The sequence below is a fragment of the Vicugna pacos genome, chromosome 21 (assembly GCF_048564905.1).
Source record: "Vicugna pacos chromosome 21, VicPac4, whole genome shotgun sequence".
NCBI classification, from domain to species: domain Eukaryota; kingdom Metazoa; phylum Chordata; class Mammalia; order Artiodactyla; family Camelidae; genus Vicugna; species Vicugna pacos.
This window is the reverse complement of record NC_133007.1, coordinates 4,608,246-4,628,372: the sequence shown is the minus strand read 5'-3', so window position 1 is coordinate 4,628,372 and position 20,127 is coordinate 4,608,246. Positions and strand designations below refer to the sequence as shown.

General features: G+C 39.3%; 2 protein-coding genes across 2 annotated transcripts in view; one reads left to right on the top strand and one right to left on the bottom strand.

Moving 5' to 3' along the window:
* The window catches only part of RGL1 (ral guanine nucleotide dissociation stimulator like 1), a 249,451-nt gene continuing 229,324 nt past the window's right edge, over positions 1 to 20,127 (top strand). The window contains exon 1 of the mRNA XM_015245678.3: positions 1 to 404. The gene's annotated coding sequence lies outside the window, so the exon portion shown is untranslated. The remainder of the gene's footprint in view (positions 405 to 20,127) is intronic.
* APOBEC4 (apolipoprotein B mRNA editing enzyme catalytic polypeptide like 4) lies at positions 9,397 to 14,840 on the bottom strand. The gene is made up of 2 exons (XM_006220528.4): positions 14,626 to 14,840; positions 9,397 to 10,544 (listed from the first exon to the last, which is right to left on the bottom strand). The coding sequence occupies exon 2, from the start codon at positions 10,516 to 10,518 to the stop codon at positions 9,484 to 9,486; it is 1,035 nt and encodes a 344-aa protein (XP_006220590.2). The 5' UTR covers positions 10,519 to 10,544; positions 14,626 to 14,840; the 3' UTR covers positions 9,397 to 9,483.

The window sequence follows — 20,127 nt, the reverse complement described above, 5'->3', positions numbered from 1 at the left end:
TCTTAGGTTGGCGGCGATGGGCACTGGGGGCGGGTGGCGTTGGCTTTTGCTGCCGCCACCTCCTCCAACGACCTATCACTGGGGTGCTGCGTAAGGCCCGGCTGGCAGGGACTTGTCTGTGAGGTGGAATGGACTGGTTGCCGGACCAAGTGCCCTGCAGTTGGCAGGAGTATGAGGCGGAGTGATGCGCGCCCAGCCGCCCAGCATCGTTCTAGTTGTCAGAGAAATCGCTTCGGACCGTGTGCTGCCCTTGGCTTCGTTCCTGAGCCGGGAACCCCTTTCCAGGGGTTGGAACTGCGCTGCGCGGCCAGCGGGAGGTCCCCAAGGACGGAGTCGAAAGGTCACATCTTATCTGTCAGTGGTATGTGACAGCATCGCGACTGCACCTGCAGAACCTGAACTAGGTATCGTATTGGGAAGGAAGGGGAGGTGTCTGGGCAAGGGCTGGGGCCGCTTGGCAAGACTGGGGTGAACCTGTGGGATTTGGGGTAGGGTCAGTCATGGACATCTTAAAATGAGTGGTTGTCTGGAGCAAGAATGCTAGAAAAGGATGGGGGCGAGTTACGCTCTCTGGTGCTGAGGGGAAACGAAATGTGGAAGGATTAGTAGAAACCAGACCTTTAAGATTTCTTTGTAATTTAAGATTTATAGGATCCCACTAGGCCAGCTTTTTTATTGTATTTGACATTCGCATTTCTGAGAGCAGAGGTCTTACTGAACAGGTGAAAATACTAAAACTGAGGAAATGGTAGTTGTGCTGTGTGTGTAACACTGAAGTACACATATTTGCAGAATAAAATTAATTTGGACATTTGTCAGATCTAGTTTAATTCTGCCTCTAGCAGAGGGCTTGCTGTTGCCCGGTTAAGTACCTCAATCCTTGATTTCCTGTGCTGTGTTGAAAAGAGCACTGGGCTTAGAATCAGAAAACCCTGCCTTGAGTCCTGACTCTTCCTTCCACTCATCATCTATTGACTGAGGCACGCCACTTATAATTCTGAATCTCAGGCTCCTCATTGCTAAAGTGGGGCTAATAATGTTTACTTAACAAGATTGTCCTGAGGATAAATACAGGGAAGCGTTTTGAAGCTCTAAAATTCTACATAAATGTAAAATGCGTTATTATTGGTATCATTGATTTTGGCACTAGTTTAATACATTAGTTAATGATATATTGTGTTTATCTTGACCCCGGAAGAGATCGAAAGAGTCAAGAGGACAGAGACTGTCTGATATTTCTTTTGTTTCTTCCTTTGCATTTGACATAAAGCTAAGCATGCAGGTGCTCAGTTATTCATTGATGAATAAAACGTGAAAGGCAATACATTTGAGGGTCATACTGAGAATAATGAATCAGAAAGAAGAGAAAGAGAGATCTCAAAATCAAACCTTTGCTGGACATATATACATACATATGTGTATATGTATATCTGTATCTACATCAATATCTATACATATATGTGCTCAGATAGGTGGATAGCCAGATACCCCTCAGGAATGGAATGCATCCTTTTTTTCTTGGGAGGAAGAAGCAATATTTCATTTTTCTTTTCCCAATTAAATTACTCTTTTATAAGATTATCTTTTAGGTAATAGAAGTGACATTTATTTAAATTAACAATCAAGTTATGAGCAAACATACTGGGAAAAGCTCCCCCAAGGGCTGTCTTAAGACAGCAAAGGAAAAATTTCTACCTGTTGTTAATATTTATTTTAAAAAGTCATATACCGAAGTATCAGATCTATTACCATGGTGAATGGCATTATATAACTTAGAATAAATATTTGTTTTAATATTTTTTCTCAGTTTCAATCTTTTGCTAACTTTAGTAAGAGCTAAACAATATACTTGTTTAAATGCTAAAGATGATTTTACTTTTTGCTCTTCTAAATCAAGATTTTCTTTGAAGAGAAAATTGAACATTAGAAGCACATTTGAGAGCAAATGGAAATAAGGATTCAAGAGCTAATACACCCCTTTTCTCTTGCAGTTCTATTCTTTTGTATTAGGGTTTATTTAGGAAATTTCTTTATTCTCCTTTTTTAGAACTGGGAAGGAACACCAGGGTAAAAATCACCTTAAGGGAATAGTGAGGGGGATTTTAAAAATCGAGTTGTTCAAAGGCATAGGTGTTTCAATTGCTTAGCATTTTGCTCTATATTTGAATGTGTTAAATATAATTACTTCTCAGCCATATAATGAATATTACATTTGAGATGTAATCATGTTAAAACTGTTCTTTTCCAATGCAGAGATTTTACTGTCTCACAGTGATAAGCACAGTAGGTACTCAACACCTTTTTCCGTCCAATTAATTAATAATCTGACAAGTTAATTTTGGAATCATAATTAGAGATCGAGTTTTTTATAAATGGACACATTAATTACCTCCCTACCTTCATTAGCTAATAGTTAAATCTTTTAAAGCTTTAGGGAAATTTGTGTGTGTGTGTGTGTGTGTGTGTGTGTGTGTGTGTGGAGAGAGAGAGAGAGGAAACCAGTCCTTAATAATCCTTTAAATAGAAAAGACACATTCTTCTACTTCTGTGCAAATTCTAAATTTTTAGTATTAGTCATGGCATTTGATTCATTTTAAGTAATGTTATTTTTCCTATTTTAATTTTTCAAATGAGTACTTATCCCTGAAATAAAGGTTCCTTATGGTTTTAAAACATTTTATTTATTGGGTTTGGTTCAAAAGTAAGACTGAATCTGAATTTTCTCAAGGTTAATGCTTCAGTGGTAGCTTGTACCTCTTTCTTATTTTGTGTGATGATGCCAAGAGTGAAGGATCTTTTTAGTTAGAAAGGATTTTAATAAATCTATCCTGTAATAGGTCTCTCTCTTCAGATGTTTTAAACCAAGTACTACTATGTCTTTCTTTTCCCCCAAACTTGTTGATAAATACTTAACAAACCAAGACTGAATTCTGTGCACTATGTTTTTATTATTTGAAATGAAAGTGAACTGTGCTAATCAGATATGTCAAAACATTATAAATAGAAAGTAAATAAATTTTGGTTCTGGTAATGATAATACCACTGTTCTCCAGCAACGTAATCACTACAATATAAAAAGTTTTTAGCATGTTACCCATGGATTGTGTTATGGTTTAATGCTTGTACTTAGTGTGCAAATTAACTGGTTCAGTGTTGAAACACCAATCTGCAAATCTTCAAGTTCTTTTCTTGGTGATTAATTTTAGCTTTACATAACTTTATGATTACACACTGAGGTAGGGTAGATAGGGTAAACTGCTTTACAGTAGGACCTTAAAATTAAAAAAAAAATCTGTACTCCTATCTCAGGAAAAGTTTAGTGCTAAATGAAAGAATAAACCTTGTTTGTTAAACATTGTGAATGGGACTCTTTTTCTGTTATTTATTTATTTTACCTCCTTATGATAATATAAATGAAAGCTATGGATTTTAAAATATATTTATTCTATATTCTTTCCTATTACTAGGATCCCTTATTAATACTATTATTTTAAGGCTACATAATCATTGTAGTTGAGATAAGGATAATTTACATCTTTTCCAATGCTTATATTTGATTTCTTTTTCTTATCTTACTGCGTTAGCTAGACTCTCAAAAACAGTGCTGAAAAATTGGATGACAGTAGGCTTCTCTTCTTTGTTTCTATTTTAATGGAAATGTTGGCATTTCACCAGTTTTTACTTCCTATTTCTTTATGGTTTGTATGAACGACTTGCTGAAATTATCAAATGCTTTTTGGGGGAACCTAATAAAAATCTTACAGATTTTGATCTTTCTATTTATGAATGTAATAAATTAATTTGTATTTTTCTGCACTAAATCATTCCTACCTTTCTAGAATAAACTCTATTTGACTACTATTTTTAATTACTTGCTGGATTTGATTAGTTTATATTTTGTTTACATAATTTCAGAATCTGTATGTATAAGATTGGTCCGTAGTTTTCTTTCTCTGTTCTGCCTTTATCCAGTTTTGACATTAGGATTATTCTAACTTTGTAAGATGAACTGAGAAGATTTCTACTTTTTTTTCTATGCTCTGAAATAGTCTGAATAATAGAAAATTACCATATTGTTTTTTCTCTGAAAGTGGTAGAATGTGTTTGCAAAATTATGTGGGCTTGCTCAGATTTTTAGAGGTAGATCTTTGATCATCTTTATATTCTGTGGTTATTGACTTCTTTGGTTTTCTTTCTCTTTTTGAGTCAATTTTAGGGTATATGTTCTCTTAGTAAATCATGCATTTCATCTAGAATGCCAATTTATTGGCAAGAAGTTCTACAAAACATTTTCTTTCAATGTTTAAAATATCTTCCATGACCACAGACATATTGCTTTTCTTATTGCTGCTATTAACTATGTAAGCAAAATACTAAAATCAACATTTTTTTCCCCTCTCCCCCTAACCTGATTCTCACAAATTCTAATAATGCTTATTTACTTCCTATGGAAAGTAGCCATCTCAGACTTATAGTTTTGATAAAATTTGAAAGATCCAGCAATTCCTATCCCTTTCTGCTGTCTGTCCTTATTCTGTTACTATTTTATGAATAATAACAACCATTTAATGAGTGTTCATTGTGTTTCAGACACTTGGTGAATAATCTCTTCACTTACATTATTTAATCTAAGGCCCAGGAATTATGTTCCCATATTATGGATGAGGAAACTTGAGGCTTAGAGAGGTCATGCAGTGCAGCCAGTGATGTAAGTGGCAGATGGGTTTGGGGATTAGACCTTTCGGATTCTGAAGCTTTCTGCTTTTAATTGCCACTCTCTACTTTCAGCAAGTCTCTTAATTCCCAGCTAAATTACTTACCTTTGTGCCATATAGAGCTGAGTATGTAGCTAAGGATATAGCTGAGTATCAAGGGTCTAAATAAAACAACACAAAAGCTTGAAATAAACCATAAATTATGAACTTAAAAAAGAACTGATTATTGTAATGATTTTTTAAGAAGATACTTGTTTTTCAGATATTCCTGTGAACTTTCCCTAACTTATCTCAGTATTTTGAGACCATAGAGCCTGTTACTTAATTCTAGTCTCCCATGAAAGAGGTCTTTTTTTTTTTTTTTTTGGTATATAGAGAAATCAGTTGGTGTCAATAATTCAACTGAAGTTTTTAAAAATTGTGGCAAAATATGCATAACATAAATTTTACCATCTTACTCATTTTCAAATGTACATTTAAGTAGTTGTAAGTGCATTACTGTTGTGCAGCTATCACCACCATCCTTCTCCAGACCTCTTTTTATCTTGCTAAACTGAGACTCTGTACCCATTAAATAATAGTTCTTCATTCCACTCTCTCCCCAGCTCCTAGCAACCACCATTTTACTTCTGAGTTGGTAAGTTTGACAACTCTAGGTACTGCATATAAATGGAATCATACGGTATTTGTCTTTTTGTGACTGGCTTATTTCACTGAGCATAGTGTCCTTGGGGTTCATCTATGTTGCAGCAAGTATCAGAATTTCCTTCCTATTTAAGGCTGAATCATACTACATTGTATATATATGCCACGCTTTCTTTATCCACTCATCCATCAGTGGACACTTGGGTTATTTCTACCTATTGGCTGATATGAGTAATGCTGCTAGGAATACGTGTGTGCAGATATCTTTTTTGAGACCCAATTATCCATTCTTTGAGGTGTATGCCCAGAAGTGGAATTGCTGGATCATATTCTTTTAGGGAGCCAATTCCACTTAATTAACTAAGTAGGGTAATAAAGCAGTGTCCCCCAGCCTCAGGTCTCCGGCACATCCCTGAGAATCTGGGACATCCAAGGTAAGGTAATCTCAGGACTTCTGTTTGGCATGAGGTCCTGGGTCGCAGGGAGTGGGGAGGGGGAGAGTGCCAACACTCTGGGATCTAGAACCCACTTAAGTTCTCCACCCTAGGCCACTCAGCCTATCTAGCGCCTCGAGTCTAGAAGATGCCCATTGGTACATTGGTTTGGGCAGAATCACAGAAAAGCCACAGGACTGTTACTAAATAGATACTGATTTTTCCATGTTTTGTAGTGAGTCCACATTGTAATTATTTTGAAAGGCATTAAGGCACAGTGACTAAGAACATGGGTTCTGGAGCTTGACCTCCTGGGTGTGACTCTCAACTCAGCCTTTACTGTTTGAGCAGTTGCTTAAGCTCTCCTTATCTGTAAAACAGGTGCTATAATAATATCTACCTCATAGGGTTGTTGGGAGGATTAAATGAGTTAACAATGTAAGTGCTTAGAAAAGTGCCTAGGCTTTTATTAAATGTTCAGTAGTAATAATACTATTTTTAATTAGTATAGATTACCATGTGGCTTTCCTTAAAATCCTTGGAAGGAAGATAAATAGCGTTCCATTTTGTGAGTTAAGCTTTTTGGATTGCATACACTATGAATCAAAAAAGATATCTAATAGCAGTTTGAAGTGGTAAGATTTGCTCTTAGGCTGGCATAATTAGACTGTAGCTTGATGAGATGTTAACATCTATAGAAAATCAATACTGGTCACGGCAGGAGTTGGTTACCGAGGTTTGTGTTGCCCCCTACAGCCCTGGCCCACCCAAGCACTGGCCGGGGGCGGGTGCGCTTGTGCACATCCCATCATTTCATTCCAAGGGGCCGAAGTCTATCGGCCCGGTAGACAGAGTCTGATGCCATCAAGCATTTGAATTACTTTAGGAACTCCTCCAATACAGAAAGCAGCACTCCGATTATAGTCTGACTTCCCATGTAGCTTATCTACCTGGAGATGCTGTATAGGCTAGGCAGTTCGGATATCTGGTTGCATATCCAGTTGTAAGTCTCACTGGAAATCAGTTAGCTTTCTACTTTTATATGTAAATCTTGAGAGTTTTGGTAACCCAGGTCTGCCCCTGATTAATAAATCCAGGTTCTCTGTGTTGACCAAGCAGGTGGTTGAGCCTTCAAAGGCGAGACCCAAACCCCGGGCCATGTCTGATTCACCAAGGAAATGCCCCCCTCCCACTACTCGCCTCCGCTTCTTGGGATATCCTCCCCTGCCTGTTTTAGCTCATCACACCACTGGCCGCTTTAATTTATTGGCTTGTATCTTCTTTGCTGGGATTTCCATGTGTGTGGTGGCAGTTATGATTCTTTGATTTCACCGTTGCCAGTTTGCTCAGGAGAGGTGGAGCATCCCAACTTCTACGCTTCCCTACATTTCCGGGGCGGCCGGACACAACCAAGAACCCATTGGGTGCTGAGCAGCAAGACCTGTAAGAGCCCACTCCATGGAGCTGTTGCTCTGCTGTGTGTCATCTTAGAGCAAAAAGAGCTGAAGGCAACATTAAGGATGCGCTGGCTCATCGCTCTTATTTTACAGATGGGGAAATAGAGACTATTTGCCTAGGGCCATATATCTCCATGTTCTTTAAACAGTCTCTTGTCTAAAGCTTGACTGTATTGGCCTGGACGCATGATCTGTCAGTAATATTCTTCTTCCTAGCCTCACTCTTATCTAATGAGTTCAAACATTTATCTGCCAAAAGCACTGTTCTTTCCTACAGTTGTGGCAACAGTTTCCCCATTGTTATATACTGTTAATATCCAGGCTCACGTTTGAAATACAAATTCATCATAGATTTCAGACTGTTTCTAACTGGATCCTTTGTAGCATGATTGATACTGTGGTCTTTTTGACCACCTTGGTGATAGATTTCATAGTGACTAATTGGGTCTACTTTTTAAAGAAAAATTTTTGAGGCACCCCCAAAGCAAGAAGTTCCACAGCTGGCCCCCAAGCCCCTTAGACTTGCTGACGTTATTAGCTGAGTCACCCACCTGGATCTGTCTACTTTTATAATGATCAGATATGCTGAATTTTTGATATTGGGGTCTTTTTAAAAAAACTCCACATCCCAAATTGTAGACATATGATTTCATGATCTCATAATAAACTTGAACAGTGCCTCTTTAAATAATAATTACTACATACTACATACATAGTATGATTATATTCTAATAAATCTATAAAAAATTTCAGGCTAACAGAAATTGCTTTTCAAATTTGATTCGTATTTATTTTAATCACAATAGAAATTTCTATTCTGAACGTTTTTCTTTTCTTTCTTTCCCCCTCCTCCTCCTTCTCCTGCATGGAGTATTATGTGTTCTGTTTTTTCTTCTAATGGCAAAACTATCTTGTTAGCTTAGCATTACTTTTTACATATATTAAGAAAAAATTTAGTAGCAAGTTACACATGAATACACATTCTTCTTGTAGTGCATTTTTACATATTTCTAAGAGGGAAGTGAGGCAGCAAATATAACTAATTAAACATAAGCAAAGTGCTTTCATGTACAGCCTCAGCATGTTGGTCAAGGAACACTTGGAAGTGTGTTGAGCAAGATTTTCAGAGAAGGTATAGCTATGCACTGGTGACATAGAAGGGGTCAGAAAAGAGGGAAATAAAACAAGTCGTGCAGTGGGGTGCTGTATCAGAAAAAGGGGGGGTGGATGCTGACCAAAAAAATGTTCATTGCATCTTTTTGGTTAAGCAGGCACTTGGCTGGAATGGAGAAGGAATGTTGGGGAACTGTGATTGGTAATGTAATTGAGACTCAGCTTCACAGCCTTGCTACCCATATTTTGCCTGGATACTGTGCAAGACCCTAAGGGAAAAATCAAAGAGGGGAGAGAGAGAGAGTACTTGACCTGTGAGAACTTACATCCTGCTGATGAGACAGGGCAACGGGAATCCTGAAAGCCAGTAAGAGTGGCTTGGATTTTATGTGGCGTGTGGTGGAAGAAGCATGTATCATCCTGGCTTTATCATCTGCTCCCGAGGGAAAGCTCAAAGTGAGCAGGTGGCTGGTTTCAAATATTAACTTTTGTAGCTATATCTAATCAATTAGCAAAAGAGCTTTCTCCACGTGAACTATTTTGAAGCACTTTAGGAAAAAAAAATGAGCTGCCTAAAATCTTCTGTCCACAATTAACAATTCATGGAAAATCACTGGCATACTTTTGCAAACAGCACTTAATGTCAGTAACCTCAGGCTGTTTTCCAATTTTGCAGCAAATTTTTATACTGAAACTGATAGGAAGCTGTTTAGTCCCTGAGCTTTTTTTTGGTGGGAAGATGATGTGGGTAGTGTAGAGTAATGGCATTTCCTTTTCCACACCAGAATCTTAGCACGTTGCTAATGGCTTCATTTTGATATTGGCACTTTAAAAATAAAGGAGAGAGATCAAGTTGCTTATGGAAACATTTTAGATTATGTTAAAAATAGTCTAGCTTTAAAAGAGCTGAGATAATAAATAATTCAGGTTTTGCTTTTAGTGTATCAATTATCTCCATCTTGGATCTGACCTAAGGGAGAAAGTTTCTAGATTTGTTATTGCCTAATGAAGTCCTCTGGTAGCAGTTTGATCTCCTGTTGTAGGAATGCAGATTTTATTTTTTCCCTTTCTTCTTCTTTTCATCTGTCTCTTTGCTACTTGCAAACTGTTCTGTGAGTTCTACTCCTCCACTGGCGTCCCAGTGGGAGACCTTCTGAGATCGTTGGTTTCCTGGAATGACATTGGAGGCAGGCTTAAGTGTCTTATGATATTCCTGGGTTTACGTGGGTTTTGTCCCACGTGGATTGGTGGTAGGTCCCTGAAAGGCACCAGCACGAAAACGACAGGAACCCTGGGGTCTAAGGTCAGATTGGGTTGCAGTCGTCCGCTTGTCACTTGGAAAGACTCCCTGGGAAAGACGTTGTTTAAGGGGTGGCCATCTAAAGCTGCCTGAGCTTTTATGTTCTGACTCTCTTTTGCCAGGGAGAGAACATCCATGAAATAGGGTTTCACGCCTGTTATGGCGTTGATTTCGCACGCATTGTGCCTGTCGGCCAGTGCTCTCCCGGTCAGGATGGGCTGGAAGACAGGCGATCCCAAGAGGGCACACACAAAGTTGTTGAGGAGAGAATGCCAAATCCCACCACTTATTGGGCTCAAAGTGACCTGCGGCCATAAGCTGGCCAGGCTCCGGAGGGCTTCCTGGTTCCAGGCCGAGGCAGGAAATTCAGTCTCACTGTGATACAGCTGAGAAAAGTAAATACTAAGAGTGACGTCTGGATACATGGTCAGGAAGTTGTACATTTTGCTGATGCAGCAGTGGTTAGCTTCATTGCAAGGGGAGTTGTTGGAATACAGAATGATATGCCTGATGCCTTGGTGGCTGCGGACGGCTGAGTCAAAATAGCCGTTCATCTCAAAGAACATGGATTCTGGATGGGTGTCATTCCCACTGCAACTGCTCAGGTGGCCCTTCTGCACCAGGCTTCCAGAAGAAGCTTTCAGTTCATAGAATGTGAGGTGTTTTGTTTGAGGATATACTGGCCCATAAGAGAATCCAAAAAGCTGGTAGAATTCTGTGTGGGGAACTCTCGCTTCCTCGCCCGTCCGAATGTGGTAAGGACAATTAGAGCAATCGAGAGAGAAGCTTAGCCAGTAATACGGTTTTACTATTGTTCCGCGATTGGCTAGGTATTCCTCATGTAAGGGCTCCATTGTTTTATTGTCTCCTAGCTGCAACCCTAAACAAGGAAGAGAAATTATACATAAAGCCAGTGCAGGAACAATGAAAGACAAGGCATTGATTTATTGAGCCATACGTTGCTTTAAAGGAAGTAACACTATAACTCCAGTAGCATCTTTGATTCTAAAAGATACTGATAGATTAGAAAGCTCAGGATTCCAGTCACGAGGATTAGACAAACCCTAGGCAGGAGATGAAAGAGAAAGACCTAATCATATACCTTTGCTTGTTTCATGGACTCCGAGGCAGTAGAGCTAATGGCCAAGCAGTGCAAGGTCTAGGAACAGATTGCCTTGTTTCAAATCTGGGCTCTCCCGCTTACCAGCTTTGTGACTTTGGGCAATTTGTAGAACATCTGGGAGCCACATACAGCTCCTTTGTAAAATGAGGTTAAGAATAGAACCTACCTCACAAGATTTGCTTGAGGATGGAATGATGGACTAAATATAAAATGCTTTATTATGTGCCTGACACATATTAAGGACTCAGTACATATTAGCTCTCGGTAGCAGCAGTGTGTAAGTACTTGGGTTATCTACATGATTTTCTATTTTTTTATTATTTATTTATTTATTTATTTATTTATTTATAGATGATTTTTTTTAAATGAAAGTCCAAAGGAATAAGCAGCGGTTTTGCATTTTACTTACTATGCTCTTCCTTTGTCTCTTTTCTGAATATGAAAGTGTCTAATACATCGTGCAAAGGTTTTGAATGTGCTTGCATTTAAAATCAACCATTTCTTCAAATTATTGGCAATAAGTTGGAGGTGGTTATCCTTTGGGGATCATAGGCTCTCTTTTGCTTAATAGAGACTTCTTAAAGAAGTGTCATTTGCTTATTTTTTGGGTTGTGGACTCATTCATTGACCTTTGAGAGTTTTATTTCCAGTGAGTGGGAAGCATTTTGGAAACTACTGTTCTGGAAGGCAAAGAGATGATTCTTTGGGACAGTTCAAACAAGTAATTTCTTGAATGTTAAGCCCCCAAAGTTGAGATCTTTAAGAAACAGTTTTTGCTTTAAAAAATATTCCTTCAGTTATCGTTGTTACCAAGCGGTAACTCTGGGCATTATGATGTAGTTTTAGGAACATTTTAAAGTGACTTTTTATTTATACAGGTATTGCATGTTTCTTGTAGAATATTTTTTTAAAATAGTGATGCATACAGAAAATAAAAACTCATACCAGTTTGTGTCAGTTTACATTCCCATCACTTTTTTTTTCTGTATATGTGTATTTTTTATTGAAGTATGGTCAGTTTACAATGTTGTGTCAATTTCTGGTGTGCAGCATAGTGCTTCAGTCACACGTACACGCTCATAACCTTCCCATCACTGTTAACAGTCTTTTCCCCCAGGCCTTTGCCATGTATGTTTGCGATGCATAGCATAATTAAATCATGTTTCATACTTTGCTCTTTCACTTAGTATTATGTCATGAGGGTTCCCCCATGATAGCAAAAATTCTTCAAAAAAACACAATATTCAGTTATTTTATCACGTAACTATAACAGCCAGGTTCTTGCCTCTTATAAACAATACTTTGGTGAACATTTCTGTAAATAAATCATTCACATCTCCAATTCTTTAATGCAGGCTCCTAGACGTTGTATTGTTAGATCAAGCTTTGCTGGGCGGCTGCCTAAGAAGGTGTACCAGTTTCCTCCACTCTCTCCCCGTGCTGTCTATCAAGCCCTTTGTCCGTTCGAGAAATGAGCATCTGTATCTCTTTACGATTATAATTTGTACGTTTCCCATTCCTAGTGAGGCCGAATGCTTTTTCACATGCGTATTGATCTGTAGTGTTTATTCTTCTGTGAAATATATGTGACCCCTTACCATTTTTTTGTTTGCATTTGTTCTGATTGATTTGCAATGATTCCTTATGTGTTTAAGAATATTAGCTGCCATATTAGTTGCAAATATTTCACCTGGTTTATGGAACCTTTTAATTATGCTGATGGCATTTTTTTGGTTTTTTTTTGGGGGGTCATTAGGTCTATTTATTTGTTTATTATTAGCTTTAAAATTTATATATATATATAAAATTTTGTTTAATGGAGAGACTGGGGATTGAACCCAGGACCTCATGCATGCTAGGCATGCGCTCCACCACTGAGCTATACCATCCCCGCCAATAATATTTTTAACTGCACCAAATTTTACATTTTTATGTGGTCTAATTACCATTAGTTATGATTTATTTTCTACTATTTTGTTTAGAAAAGACTTCCCCATCAGAGAAGAGTTGAAGCATTCCTCAGATTTTCTTATAGTATATGTGGTTTTTACATTTAACTCTTTGTCCAGGCAGCAAAATGGAGAAAGCAGAAAATTTAAGAGAGAAACTGACCACTGCAACAAAATGTATTTCTCACTTTTTGAAATCTAATTTATCATTTCAAAAGTGTTTATAGCCTCTCCTGTGGAAGCACTTTGATCAACTTCTGCCTTCCTCCACCCAGGGCACCTCAGTCATTGCTGCGTTTGATACGGCCTGATCTCTGGGCTGAAACTTGCCAAGCTCCTTTGCTCATCCTGTCCTGGGCAGGAAATGCTTTAGGAGCCTCAGTGCAGCTGTGGAGGGGATGTGACTTTACCCATGTCACCATTACCCTAATGGTTAATGTCGCTGCAGTAACTCTGGGCACGTACCCGTCAAATAACCTCTGTCATTTCAACTTAGTCTGTGTGCCTGGGTGTTTGCCTCAGTTTCCTCCTTAAGTGCTACAGTCTTCTGATGCAACCGGATTCCTGCCCTGAGGCTTCCTAGACTTTGCACAGCTTTTCCTGGGGATCCCGGACCCTTTCCTGCTTAGCCCTTGGCGATGGACTGATCACCTGGACCCTGACCCCATCTCCTGCTTGATCCAGAGGGTTGTTTTCTCATTAGATCTGCTCCTCTTTCAGCCTTATTCACAAGACTGGATCTCTCTGAATAACAAAACTTGCTGAAACCAAGCCCAAAGTCTCACTCTCTTTTGAATATTGTGCCCTGAACGTGCTCTGCCTTTGGGCGGCACACCTGATACCCAGGTTACAACTCAAATTACAGTTTCAGCTCACCTACAGAAAATTTACAGATTGATTTGGCTAAAATATTATAGAAACTATACCAACAGGCCCTTTTCTGTCTTTATTTTTTTGCGAGGGGTGGGTATGGAGATAACTATATATGATGGTTCCAGAATTAGCCTTTTGGGAAGGAAAATTCTTTGTGTTTTCAAGATAAAAGCAGTATGGAAACTCCTAATTGCCTTTCTGAGCACTCCTTCCTTTGCACCCTTCCCCTACGGCTGTTTTAGCCACGAATGGTGTGTCATTACTGTCTTAAAGGCGATCTTGAGGTCTAGTGGCTTTCTTATGTGATGGCGGGAGTTTTGGAGTTTCATTTTTGCAGGTGGCTTTTCAGCGTTATCTAACTGTGGTTCCCTCTTGGCAAGTCTTCACTTTTTCAGAGGGTCTTTCTAAGGCTGTTCTTTCATCACCCCCAACTGATGAGGAGGCAGGAAAGAACTCCTTTCCCCTTTGACCTCTTACAGAATTTGTGGTTTATGTCATCAGTTTGCCACTGATGGCAGACTGTCTTGTCTTGTTCACTTCTGGTGTCTGCCCTTGCATTCTCTCCTAACCAGGCAGAGACATGCCTTGTTTAGCCCAGGGGCTACCTCGGGAACCTCGACTGGTTCACAGACCAGGTTGGCTAAGACCTGTGTCCCCACCATCCTGTGTCCCTGCCACGTAGTCATTTCCTTCTGCTTTGTGTGTGCTTGGGAAATGCATGTTGCTGTCGGTGCGGCAGACCTGCTGGCAGTGAGAAGTGCAGCTCTGCAGAACCCAGCGCCTCACATCGGCTGTGAGTGGTCCCGGGGGCTGCGGCCGTGGGAAGACAGCCTTCCTTAGTTTAACATAAATGAGCCATACGTGAGAGCAATCTGCTTTCTCCCCACCCAGCGAGGACTTAGTGAGTACTGGTAGAGCACAGTTTGCACTGGAGTAGTTGGAAAATGGAGTGTGCCCTTCCCAATCTGGGTGCAATCTGTTAGCAGCTAAAAACAAATGTTAGCGGTTATAATTACCATCATGTTGTCTTCAGGCTTGGATCACATTGCAGGTGTTCTAGGAGACGGTCCATTTCCTTTTTTTCCCTCCTTAAAGTCCCATGCCCTGTTTCAGGTAGCTTCAGAGGGCACTTGTGCTTTAAAGATTCACCCCCTGTATCGGACTGCTTTGCAGTTTGTGCCCGTCAGCCCCTTTGAACTTGGCTGTCCCGAGTTAGAAAGACTTTGCTGAGGTGTGGCTGCCTCTGAGAACACTGTTGAATTGGTGCCATGGTAACGTTTGCAAAGTAGCTCCTGCTAGGATACAGCTCTGACACTTCGTACTTCATTTGCATTTCAAACCACCTGTTCCAAGGATGAAAATATACATGAATGCATAGTCCATTCTGCATAAGAGCGTAATATCTGACTGTGCAAGTGAACATGTTGGGGTTTTTTCTCCCTCGGGCTGTGAGAGTCAAGTTCTGAGGTCAGCGCCTTTGTCCTGATGCAGACGAGGTGCCAGGCTTGGTGTGTGGACAAGATTTGTTGGTTCTGTTGCCTGCAGAGGGGCCAGGGCCCCTCCTAGTGAGGCTCACCCTTCTGTGAGAGGGAGCAGAGACTCGACTTCCCCAAAGGGAGGCGCTTTCTCCTAACAGGCCCACAGTTCCTGAAGGGGGAGTCTTTATTTTGTCCAAACCTGGGCTGTTAGTATGTACTGGCAGCTTCCCTCCCCTTACTGGTTCCCTGGGAGATTCTTGCTATTAATACGGGTGTGGGTCACTCCAGTTTAAGACAGGCTTTGCCCCTGGATGCTCTGTGGTCCTTCCCCGGTGGCTGATGGAAGAGCCACTCACCCTCTGCATCCTTTCCCCCAACCCCTTCATCTCCGCACCATCTCCTAAGACACCAGACATGTAGATGGTCACGATTCATTTTGCCCACCCTCCTCTGCCTCGGCCCACTTGAAGGAGGGTGTGGTGATCAGTATTCTATTGTATCTTTCCGTGAATTACCGCCGCAAGTTGGTAAGCCTATACATTACTCTAAAAGTAACCCACCAGGGAGGATGGAAGCCCCTAGAGGGCGCCCTGCAGCTCCGTCAGCACTTGATTTGTTTCTCATAGTCAAACTTCAGTCCCCAAAACAGCCACCGCCTTTCCTCCTCCCCTCTAGGGGACTCTTTCTGGCTTAAGTATTTGTGCTGATCTCTGTGCCTTTGAAGGGTCTCAGCGTCTCATCAGCTCCTCGGCTGGCTGATTTCAGGGACATTTCCCTTCACGCTCTCTTTGGTGCATGCTGGCTCTATTGCATCCCATTCCTTCCCCACCGTTCGTCACTGATCATGCTCTTCTGTCCTCACTTCTTGCCTCCATTTTCTTCTCCTAACCCAGTGAACTGGTAAATATAAAACCTAAAGTTGATCCTTAAATTTCACCTTTTATTTAATCTTAATAAATTATATTCCACTTAAAAATATGACCTGAAAAACGAGCCTCTATCCACTAGCATACTTACCAGTTGTGTTTTAGGGTAATTTTAGAGATAGACAATCCTGAGTGGCCAAACGGTTTTTAAAACAGCTCTGCCGAGGTGTCACTGACAAATAAAAAGTGTGCATATTTAGGGTGCACAGCTTGATCTTTTGATGTACTTGTGCACTGTGAAATGACCACAACAATAAAGCTAATTAACATATCAATCACTTCGTATAGTTATCTTTTTTGGAGGGGGTGTGCAAGAACACTTAAGATCTACTCTCTTGGCAAATGCCAAGTGTACAATAGAGAATTGTTAGTTGCAGTCACCATGCTGCGATCTCCAGAGCTCGCTCATCTTGCATAACTGAAACTTTGTACCCTTTGACCAGCCTCACTCCATTTCCCCCTCTCCCCAGGCCATGGCAATCATCATTCTCCTCTATGCTTCTCTGAGCTTGACTTAGATTCCACACATAAATGAGATCATGCAGTATTTGTCTTTCTGTGTCTTGTTCATTTCACTTAACATAATGTCCTCTAGGTTTATTCATGTTGTTGCAAATGTCAGGATTTCCTTTTTAAAGATTGAATCATATTCCACTGTATGTATATACCACATTATTTATCCATTCATCTGTCGATGGACATTTAGGTTGTTCCCATGTCTTGACTGTTGTAAATAATTCTGCATTGAATAAGGGAGTGCAAATATCTCTTTGTGATCCTGATTCCAATTCTTTTAGATAAATACCCAGAAGTGGGATTGCTGGATCACATGGTAATTCTATTTTTAACTTTTTGAGGAACCTCTGTACTGTACTCCATAACGGCTGCACCAGATTACATTCCCACCAGCAGCGCACAAGGGTTCTCTTTTCCACATCCTCACCAACACTTGTCATCTCTTGTCATTTTGGTGATAGCTATCATAACACGTGTGAGATGATATCTCCTTGTGGTTTTGATTTGCATTTTCCTGATGATTTAATGATGTTTGAACACTTTTTCGTATACCTATTGGTCATTTATGTCTTTTGAGAAATGTCTATTCAAGTCCTTTGCCTTTTTATAACAGATCATTTTTTTTGCTGTTGAGTTGTATGCTTTCCTCATATATTTTGAACATTAACCCCTTATCAGATATGTTGTTTGCTAATATTGCTTGCCTTTCTGTAGGTTGCCTTTTTACTCTAAGTTCCCTTTGCTGTGCAGAAGCTTTTTAATTTGATGTGGTCCCACTTGTCTGTTTTTGCTTTTGATGCCTACACGTTTGGTGTCTTATTAAAAAGAAATCACCTCTAATAACAATGTCAAGAGCTTTTCCCCTATGTTTTCTTCTAGTAGTTTTATGGTTTGGGCTTTTGCATTTAAGTCTTTACTCCATTTTGAGTTGATTTTTGTATACGGTGTGAGGTGTGTCTAATTTCATTCTTTTGCATGAGCCATCATTTTTTAAGCTACTGTTTTTTACATCTGTTAGGCGTAAGAGAACTCTAAAGGAAGATTTACTTGGCAAAGCTTCATTTAGGTTGCACAGAATGACTTTTGAAACTGAATTTAGTCACAAAGAAGCAAAGGACCTTGATTATGGAGTTCCCACTCACAGTTCTTGTTGCTAAATTGTCGTTTACTGGAAGGAAGCACTGTAGAAACATCCAGCATCACAGACTTCTTTCTTCTATCTTCCTCTGTCAACTTGCCATGTTTCATCTTTATTCAAATGAGTTATAATATATATTATCTTTATAAAAGTAATATGAAGTTGCAATGAACAAGCTTTAAAAGGCCAAATTCTCCTACACTGATGCCTGTTTCTAAAAGACGTTTAGTTTAGTTGTAAACTAAAACTTAGTTCCCATCTATATCCAATTTGAGACATATCCAAGATGGCTTGTGTTGTGTTGTGTTGGCTTGCATAGCTAGTTGCTGCATAGAAGGCGACTTTCTCTTTGTGTAGCAACAAGTAAAACGATTTCTATTTTATTGCTAAAATATTTTACTTTTATTTGAATGTATATAATTGATTATATAATTCCAATTAATAATTCTTTGCTTTCGTAGTTTTGTTGACACTGAATAAATTCATAATGCCTACATTCATGTAGAAGTAACAAACTACTCAAAAAAAAGGGACGGAAGAGAAAAAGCAAACATGACATAAAGAAGAGCAGAGAATTCAGTAGATTTCATGGGGCTCGCTACAGAATTAGGTGGGAAGGATAACTGTTTGGGTTCAGAGGAAAGGGAGACGAAGAAGCAGAGGATGCATCTTCTAACGTGGGGTCATAGGAATGGCCGCACGGTGGCAGCACAGGCTCAGGAGCAGGAAACTTTCTGTTGGCTCACCCTTGGTTTGCTAAAACCACACTTTTTTCTCAGAATTCCTCCATGCTGGTTTCCCCCGTTATCCTAGGGAAACACCAACAAATGTTCAAAATCAAAGGTCATTCCTAAAACAAGCTGAGAAAAAGTGCAGGATAAGGCACCGTCTTTACTCGCAGACTCTGAATAAATGCTCTAAAAAAGGTTTCCAACAATCTGTAAGGAAGAACCAATGTAAGTTTCCAAATCATCATCCACTAATAATTTTGTAAAATTTAATGAAAATTATTGTATTAGAATGAACCAAAAAGACATTGAAATCGTAAGCTTATTTTTAAAATAATTAGTTCAACAGATATAAACAGATCAACATACAAAAATTTTAAAATTAACATTTACTAAATAGAAACAGAACCCTTGCTTATATTTGCTTTTATTGTTTCAGCTTTTGATGTCATATTCAAGAAGTCGTCGCCAAGACCAGTGTTATGAAGCTTTGCTCTGTGTTTTCTTCTAGGGGTTTTATAGTCTCAGGTCTTCAGTCTTTAATCTATTTTGAGGGGGTGTGTGTGTGTGTGTGTGGGGTATATGATAGGGTCCCATTTCATCCTTCTGCATGTGGATATCCAGTTTTCCTAACACCATTTGTTGAAAAGACGGTCTCCTCCCCATTGTGTAGTCTTGGCACCCTTGTCAGAGATCATTTGACTGTACGTGTGCGGGTTTATTTTGGGGCTCTCCATCCTGTCCTGTTGGTCTGTATGCTGTCTTTATGTAAATATAAACAGAACAAACCTAATGCAGAAAATAAAGAGAAAAGAATTACCACAACTATACATGTTGTTTATTGAAAGCATATGTACAGATGATTAATATAGAGAATTACTATTACTATATTCTATAATTAAATGAAAAAATTATGAAGGATGTAGTTAATCTTTATATTCAGTGCCCTATATATGTACATTTTGTGGACATCACGTATATCCATTTAAAAATTTTTTATAGACCAACTTGCTTCTTGTTTGTTACTCTAGCTAATCTGGGTTCACCTGATAATAACACTATTTGCAGCGTATAATGTACATCCAGACAGTTTCTGTCTGTTTTAATAGCATCGTAATAGAGAAAGCCAGTTTCAAGAGGAAGAGATCTTAAAGCAATTTCACTAGCTCAAGATACTCGTTTTTAATGTTTTTTACTAAAATTTTTCCCATTTATATATGTATTTATTTTACAATATCATATTTTTAAAATTGAAGTATAGTTGATGTACAATATTATATGTTACAGGTATACAATGGAGTGATTCACAATTTTTAAAGTTTATACTCCATTTATAGTTATTATAAAATATTGGCTACATTCCCCATGTTGCACAGCACATCCTTGTAGCTTGTTTTATACCGGATGGTTTGTGCCTCTTCAACCTCCCCCTCCGTCTTGCCCCTCCCTGTTCCTCTCCCCACTGGTAACCACCAGTTCCTTCTTTACATCTGTGAGTCTGTTTCTTTCCTGTTACATTCACTGGTTTGTTGTATTTTTTTAGATTCCACCTGTAAGTGATATCTTACAGTATTTGTCTTTCTCTGTCTGACTTATTTCACCCAGCGTAATGCCCTCCAAGTCCATCCACGCTGTACACTGGAAGCTAATACAACATTTAAAATCAACTGTATTTTAATTAAAAAGCAAACAACCAACCCACCCATTTAAAATATGGGCAGAAGAACTGAAC

Coding starts and splice junctions, on each gene's coding strand:
- APOBEC4 (XM_006220528.4), bottom strand. CDS start 10,518: ATGGAGCCCTTACATGAGGAATACCTAGCCAATCGCGGAACAATAGTA.